Consider the following 8,100-nt stretch of genomic DNA (forward strand, 5'->3'; position numbering starts at 1 on the left):
CCTCAGTTTGTTCGTCAACGCCATTTAATAATCAATTCGCAGCACTAAAAGGCGGCGGTAAAAGGGGAGACAGAAGAGGGTATCATGAGTGACAAGAAATGAGAAAGGAAGAGAAAAATAAACGGAAGGAAAAGCCAACACAGCACAGCAGCAGAAGAAGATACAAGTAAAGAATCAGGAAAAGAAGTGAGTATAATATGATTATTCTTTTGTTATTAACTGCCGCAGAACCCTCCTTTGGTCTGCTGTCCAGAATGTCCAGCAAACAACCCATCGAGTTTGCTTCCCCTGAAATAAGTCGAACACTCGCAACTCCCGAGGATGCATCTCCACCTCCTCCTGCACTTCGCTGCTGCTGCTGCTGCTGCTGCTGCTGTTCGCGCTGTTGCTGCTGTTGCTGCTGACGTTGCTGGTGTTGCCAGTGTTGTTGCTGTAGTTGGTGCTGGTCTCATTATTGCTGTTGTTTGTGTTGCAGCCGTTGCTGTTGCAGTTGTTGCTGCTGCTGCTGCTGCAGTTGCTGCTGCAACTATTGTATTTGCTGACCCAGGTTTGCAAGTGTTTGTCCATCGCTATTTTCTGCTTGATGCCTGCTTGTCGCATCCCCTGTTGAATAAGTCTTTTAATTTGATTTCGTGTGGAGGCCCTGGCGACGAGCGAAGTAAACCAAATAAAATGTCTTGCGAATTGTTTGCTTTCGGTGTACATACACCTCAGAAAAGCCTCTTCTCCCCCTTCACAAATTAATTCATGCGCCCTTCCACCTTTTTCTCTTCTTGGGTTTATACCGACGCTTTCTTCATTTGCATAAAAAGGAGGGTTGCAAACAGAAGCAGCAAATAGGGGGTCAGCATCGAATACAACCCCTTTAAAGATCTGCTGCTGCTGCTGCTGCTGCCTCAGCTGTATATACACCTCGTATTTATTTGCTCGCACATTCTCCTCAGCCACTGATAACGATAATTCAGATATATCTGAACCAACAAACGACCAACTATAATCAGAAACGCCGAGCAAAGGGTATACACAATTGCCTCCTACACCAATATCCATTATCCTCACTTGGGGGCCCCTCGGGGGGCCCCCACTTCTTTCATTAGGGGCCCCCTGATGGGGGGCCCCCTGATGGGGGGCCCCCACGTGCTGCGTGTCTGCTTCGTTTGCTGCTGCTGCTGCAGCTAATGAAGGGGGTATCAATAGGTAGGGGGCCCCCCCAGGGATGGGGGGCCCCCTAGGGGAAGCTAAACCCTCTTCAGGTGATAGAAGATCAGCGAGGAAGTGGATATAGTTGCTGCGGTTAGGTAAAGCGGGAATAAGAAGGTTGTGATGTAGAGGGAGAGAGAAGCTCAAGCTGTATATACACCTGAATAAAGCAATACACAGCGATAGCTGCGCCTCTCTACTGTGAAAATCAAACGTTGCTTCTTTCTTATTTCTACTTTTAATTATAAATGCATGCAAATCAGGGGCCTCTTCCGCCAACTTCTGAAAGTTCAGGGGGCCCCCAAAGAAACGAGAACGAGGATGCATCAATGAGTTGTTATTGCTGCTGCTGCTGCTGTTTATGCTGCTGCTGCTGTTGCTGCTGCCTGCTGACCCCTTAAACCTCTTTCTTCGGCTGCCGTATGTGGCTGATGATGCTGCTGCTGTTTCTGCTTCTTCTGTTTCTGCTTCTTCTGTTTCTGCTGCTGCTGCTCCTGCTGCTGCTGCTTCTGAGAAACGAGTCTTCTCTGCTGCATTGCTGCAGGGGCCCCTGCTGCGCTTCCTGTAGGTTCTGCTGCACTCAGGGGGCCCCCAAGGGGCCTCGGGTTTATCTTCCTCTCTTCCTAACTCACATCCTAAGAAAGTAAATGCAGCGCTGCTAGAAATAGCTTCGGTATCTGCTGCTGTTGCAGCAGATACTGCACCTGTTGCTGCTGCAGAAGCAGACACCGCCTCTGCTGCTGCTGCAGCAGACATCTCCGCTGCTGCTGCCGCAGCAGACATCTCCGTTGCTGCTGCTGCAGCAGATACCGCCTCTGCTGCAGCAGCAGCAGTTACCTCCTCTCCTGCTGCAGCAGACACCGCCGAATCTGCAGCGGGAGCAGATGTAGCAGCAGCAGCTGCTGCTGCTGCCACATCAGCCAGCCCAGCAGGAGCAGCAGCAGCTGCTGCTGCCACATCAGCCGGCAGAGCAGGAGCAGCAGCAGCAGCAGCGCCCTGTGTTACAGGACTCTGTTTTGACGTTATTGCTGCTGCAGAGAACACTCCGTTGCTGATGCTGTTGCTGCTGTTGCTGCTGCTGCTGCTGTAGTTTGTTCTTATATTTGATGTAGTAGCTCCGTCTGTTTCCTGTACAACATGCACAGGGGCCCCAGCCTGGGGCCCCCCTAGGGGGGATTCTTTTTGAGGGTTCTCTGCCTGCATGCGTATTGCAATTGCAAATAAATATAAATTAAAAACGAATAAAGAAGAAAAGAGAACAAAAGTATTTAAAAAAATTGCTGCACCGGGCTGCGCTGTACGCACTGGGGGTAGCGGGCGGCGAGTTGTCTATAGAGTAGAAAGAAAATAAATAAATAAAAAATGAATTGATTAAAGTATTAAAAAGAAAAATACAAATATTGAGATGTTGTTGTTTATTATAATCAACAAATGCTTCACTAGGGGGCCCCCATGCTGCTGCTGCAGCAGCTAGGCTGCTCTAGGGTGCTGCAGTTCTTCTAAGCTGCACCCGGCATAATTAAAAGAAATATATAATTTAAATACCTCTGTTATTCAATTTTATTTTATTAATTTTCCTATTTTTCTCTGCTGCTTCGTCGGTCTCCCAGCCCCGCCGCGCTGCGTGCACACGAAGGCACCCTAAACCCTAAATCCTAAACCCTAAACCCTAAACCCTAAGACCTAAACTCTAAGCCTTAAACCTTAAAGGAAGCAGCACAGCAGACCCATATACGCTAATCCCGACACTATCAACCGTAGTGTTTAGTGTTGAGCGACGAAGGTCAAGGGTTTAGGGTTTACGGTTTAGGTTTTGGCGTTCAAAGCAGCAAGACCGGCAGCAGCAGGAGCAGCAGCAACAGCAGCAGCAGAAGCTGCAGCAGCAACAGGGAAAACGCAGCTAGCTGGAAAGGCAGCAGCAACAAGAGAGGGAGTGAGCACTGCAGCAACAGCAGCAGCAGCAGCAACAGCAGCAATAGCTGCAGCTACGCAGGTACCAGCATTGGCTTTAGCCGAGACACCTGCAGCAGAAGCAGCAGCAGCAGCAGCAACAGCAGCAGCAGCAGCAGCAACAGCAGCAGCAGCAATGAGTGGAGAGATGACGAGGCCTACGCCGCCTCTTCCCCATGCTGAGCCCGTGGGGATCCTTGTGAAGACGCACTCTGGAGAGAAGCAGTTAGTTGCTGCTGCTGCTTCTGCTTGCTGCTGCTGCTGCTGCTTGCTGCTGCTGCTGCTGGATTGCTGCATCTGCTGCGCAACGCTATTCTTTGCTGCTGTTGCATTGTCTTCCTTACCATTGAAAAATAACCTTTGGCTTCCGTTTGCTGCTGCTGCTGCTGCTTCTCCGTTCCTGCTGGTGCTTCTGCTGTTGTTGCTGCTGCTGCTTCCGCTGTTATGGTTGTTGCTGCTGCTGGTGCGTCTAATGCTGCGTCTGTGGCTACTACTACTGCTGCTGCTGCTGCTTGTTTTGCTGCCCCCCACCCCATTTGCTGCTTCCGCTGCAGTATCTGCTGCTTTTGCTGATTTGTCTGTTGCTGCTAGTTTTTGCTGTTGCTGCTGCTGCCTCTGCTGCTGCATGCTCTGCTGCTGCAGGGACTCCTGCTGCTGCTGCATTGCTGCTGCTGCTGCCTTATAGATGGCATTGCATTATCAGCATATGGTATATCTGCTGCTGCCCCTTTACTGTTTCTTTTGCTGCTGCATGTCCTGCTGCTGCTGCTGCTGCACCTGCTGCTGCATTTGCTGCTGCATTTGCTGCTGCACTTGCTGCTGCAGCGTTGGAGGAGTACGCTGGGATGAAGAAGTAATCGCTCAACACGATTTGCTGCGAGGCACCCGCGAGAAAATCACAGAGCCAAAGACGCCATTCAACAGAGAAACAGTGAGTATAAACAGCAGCAGCAGCAGCAGCAACAGCAGCAACAACAACAACAGCAACAGCAGCAGCAGTAGCAAGTGCAGAAGCAACAGCTGTACCAACAGTAGCAGCTGCAGAAACAGCAGCAGCAACTGCAGAAACAGCAGCAGCTACAGCAGAAACCGCAGCAGCAGCAGCACTATCATGAGCAGCAACAGCAGCAAAAGCAGCAGCATCAGTAGCAGCGGTAACAGTAGCAGCAGTAACAGCTGGTCCTTCAGCCCCGCCGGCTTTCAGGCTGCTTCCCTTGCTGCTGCTGCTGCTGCTGCTGCTGCTGCTGCTGCTGCTGCTGCTGCTGCTGCTTCTCTGTTATTTATTTTGCTTTGCTGCTGCAAGAACTTCCTCTTGCTGCTCCTTCTGCCAGTGATTGTTTTGTAAGTTGTGCTGCTGTTGATGTTTTTGTTGCTGCTGTGGTTTTGCTGCTGCGGTGTTTTTGCTGCTGCTGCTGCAGGTCGACGGGGTGGACGAGGAGAGTGATGTGCGCTGCTGCTGCAGACGCTGCTGCTGCCGCTGCTGCCACTGCTGCTGCCGCTGCTGCTGTTGGTAATGTAGCTATTGTCAAGTAATTTGCTGCGCTACTCACTTCTGCAGGAAGAAGACCTGCTGTTGCTGCTGCTGCTAAGTTACTGCTGCTGTTGCTGCAACTGCTGCCCCTATGACTGCTGCTGCTGACATACCTTCGGTTTTGTGGAACTGCTGCTGCTGCTGCTGCTGTGCTGCAGTACGTAGTAGACCCAGAGGAACTAGCCTCTCGTCTGCAGCAGCTGCAGCAGGACACGGAGTTGCTGCAGCAGCAGCAAGAACAGCAGCAGCAGCAGCAACAACAACAACAACAAGACTTCAAGGAGAAGCGAAGGCAGCACTACAATGAATTCCAACAGATGAAACTACTGATGCAAAGTATTGAAGACGAAGATGACGAATAGTTGCTGCTGCTGCTGCTGCTGCTGCTGCAGGTAACAGGTTGTATGGCACCACCAACTGCCGTTACAGCAGCAGCAGCAGCAGCAGCAGCAACAGCAGCAACAGGAATCACCCTCGTTGTCGTAGCAGTGGGGCCTGAAGGGAAGAGGAAGCTGCGCTGCAGTGGAGGCGATATCAGTTAGAGAAACAGCAACAGCAGCAGCAGCAGCAGCAGCAAACCCAGCAGCGTCGGCATTAACAGCACCCGCAGCATTAGCAGCAGTAGCATCAATGTTAATTGCTGCAGTGCTGCAGCAGCTTTAGCCTTTGCAGCAGCTGCAGTGTCAATATTAGCAGCAGCAGTAGCAGCAGCAGCAGGTGCTGCTGCTGCTGCTTCCAGCGGCTGCCCTGCAGATGTTTGGAGAGTCAACCGAAATCTGCACCCCCATGACTTTGCGTATTCGTCTGGCTGTGCCTGGCTAGCTAGCTAGCTAACTGGATAGCTAGCTAGCTAGCTGTATACCTAGCTGTATAGCTAGTTGTATACCTCGCTGTATAGCTAGCTATACAGCTAGCTGTATACCTAGCTGTATAGCTAGCTGCATAGCTAGCTGTCTAGCCAGCTGTCTGGCTAGTTGTCTATCAATAGCTAGCCGGCTGGCCGGATGTTTTGGTGGTTGCGCCGAGGGGGTGCACCTTCAAGTGTGGGAAGCAACCGACGAACTAGCGATCCTAGCTAGCTAGCTAGCTAGCGATCCTAGCTAGCTAGCTAGCTATCTAGCTACTACTTGACTGGATAGATAGCTAGCTAGCTAGCTGGTAATGGAGCTAGCCACTTAAGTGAGCGAGAGGATCGCTAGTAGTTAGCAAGCTCTGATTGTCGCTGCTAGATGGCTAGCTGGAAGTGCCGGGGGAAAAGCTGCAGCAGACTCCAAACCCTAAACCCTAAACCCTAAACCCTAACTGTTGTGATGAGGACAACACTTGTATAGCACCTAGGGTCTGACGAGCGCAATAGCAGCAACGGCATGGAGGTGCTGCTGCAGCAGCAGCAGCTGCTGCTGCTACCGCTACTGCCAGCTGCTACCGTTCGAGCTGTTGAGTTGCAGCAGCAAATGTTAACTCAGCGGAAGCAGCAGCTGCAGCAGCAGCTGCTGCTGTTGCTGCTGCGGGATGGGAGGCCTGCAGCAGAGGGTAGACGATGGCTGCGGCTCCAGGCGCTGAGGGTTTAGGGTTTAGGGTTTAGGGTTTAGGCCGTGAGTTGTTTTTTGGCTTGTGAGTGCGGCCTGGGGATGATGACGTTTTGCCGGTCTGCAGCAGCAGCAGCAACGGCAGCAGCAGCAGCAGCGGCAGCAGCAGCAGCAGCAGCAGCAGGCGGAGTGAGAGGTGCAGCAGGAGAATAAGTGTGGAGGGCTCTGCGTTCTTCAGCAACCATAAACCCTCTCTGCATATTTGAGAGAGTTGACCTTAGATTAGAGATGCGGCGCTCAATGTCTAACTCTATCGAATCCAGTCTGCTGCCGCTGCTGTTGCTGCTGCTGCGGTTGCTGCGGTTGCTGCTGCGGCTCGCCCAGCCAAAGCTGGTGGGTTCGCGGGCTCGGCCGCAGCGGAGAGCAGCAAGAAGGTCTTCTGCTTTGCTGCAGAGGGAGCATCAGTAGCAGCAGCACCAACAGCAGCAGCAGAAGCAACAGTTACAGCAGCAGCAAATCCAGCTGCAACTGGGCGGCAGCAACTGCAACAGCTGAAACAGCAGCAGCACTACAGCAGCAGCCACATCAACAGCAGCAGCAGCAACAACGCCAACAGCAGCACCAACACCAACAACAGAAACACCAACCCCACTCCGAACAGTGGCAGCAGCAGCAGCAGCAGCAGCAGCAGCAGCAACAGCTTACTGCAGCTCTTGTTCTGCTGCGTGTGTATCTCTTAGAATGCATGCATCGAATCCCCTGCGTACGCAGGCGAGGGTCTCCACCGAAAGGCCTTTCTTATCCCGGTGCTGCAGGTGCTGCTGCAGCTGCTGCTGCACCTTCTGCTGATGCCGCTGCTGCTGCTGCTGCTGCTTGCCGCTACAGGGTGAAGAGGTGCGACTGGAATGTCGATAGGAATAGAAGTCGTTGCTGCGCATAGGGATGATGATATCCGTTTGTCTTTGCCGCTGCTGCTGCTTTTGCTGCTGCTGCTGCTGTTGTTGTTGCTGCTGCTGTTGCTGCTGGTGGCCTGGGGGACACGAATTCTGCTGGCCGTGGGGTGTACATACACCTGGAGTTTGCTGCTGCTGCCTCAAGCAGAGCTGCAACTCCTTCTGTGTGTCTTCAAAGCCTTTGTCTTTTTCGCTGTCGTCTTCGTCCTCTTCCTCCTCTGGCCATCCTGCTAGCCGCAGCACTTCAGGTTTTGCTTCTATGCCTGTTCGCTCTGCTGCAGCAGCCGCAGCAGCAGCAGCAGCGGCTGCTGCTGCTACTGCCGCTGCTGCTGCTTGTGCTGCTTCAGCTGCAGCAACGCCTTTAACAGCATCTCCCTGCACAACGGAAGCTGGTGGGCTATAGAAAGAAAGAATTGTCTCTGCAGGCGACCCAAGCGATTCGATAGGCCCCTGCTGCGTCTCGCTGCAGGTTCCACTTGGGGGAGAGGCTGCTAAGGGTTTTTTGCTGCTAGACTCTGGAACAGCAGCAGGAGCAACAGCTGCTGCAGCAGCTGCTGCTGCTTTTGCTGCTGCTGCTGCTGCGGCTCGTGAAAGGCTGCGCTCCTTCTGCTGCTGCAGATGCTGCAGAGAGGTTTCGCATCTGCGATTCGTCGTCGTTACATGCAGCTCGTTGCATCTCCTTGTTCTTTTAGAATGAAAACACCCCATGTTCAGGTGTATTGAAGGTAACTATATTTAAAGAAGAAGGAGTAGAGGGGCTGCTTGCTGCTGAGTTGCTTTACTAGGAATAGTTTCTGGTTGTAGCTTCAATTAAAGCAATCAGGGAGACGAAGAACAAAGAAAGAAATTGCTGCAATCGAATGCAAACAGGGCGATGATGATAATAAGCGGAACTGCGCAAAAAATGACGAATAACGTGACACTATAAGACAAAAAT

General features: G+C 52.2%; 2 protein-coding genes across 2 annotated transcripts; both read right to left on the bottom strand.

Annotated features, from left to right (window-relative positions):
- Positions 1 to 201: 201 nt before the first annotated feature.
- On the bottom strand, positions 202 to 2,403 carry EAH_00006230 (hypothetical protein, conserved; the record flags this gene model as incomplete). Its single annotated transcript, XM_013396201.1, has 1 exon — positions 202 to 2,403. One exon carries the CDS (start codon positions 2,401 to 2,403, stop codon positions 202 to 204), a length of 2,202 nt encoding a protein of 733 aa, XP_013251655.1.
- A 374-nt stretch (positions 2,404 to 2,777) lies between these two features.
- On the bottom strand, positions 2,778 to 7,871 carry EAH_00006240 (hypothetical protein, conserved; the record flags this gene model as incomplete). Its single annotated transcript, XM_013396202.1, has 5 exons — positions 2,778 to 2,820; positions 3,362 to 3,828; positions 5,286 to 5,457; positions 6,487 to 6,657; positions 6,916 to 7,871. The coding sequence occupies 5 exons, from the start codon at positions 7,869 to 7,871 to the stop codon at positions 2,778 to 2,780; spliced, it is 1,809 nt and encodes a 602-aa protein (XP_013251656.1).
- Positions 7,872 to 8,100: the final 229 nt, after the last annotated feature.

This window comes from Eimeria acervulina, genomic scaffold, assembly GCF_000499425.1.
Source record: "Eimeria acervulina Houghton genomic scaffold, Eah_scaff27, whole genome shotgun sequence".
NCBI lineage: Eukaryota > Apicomplexa > Conoidasida > Eucoccidiorida > Eimeriidae > Eimeria > Eimeria acervulina.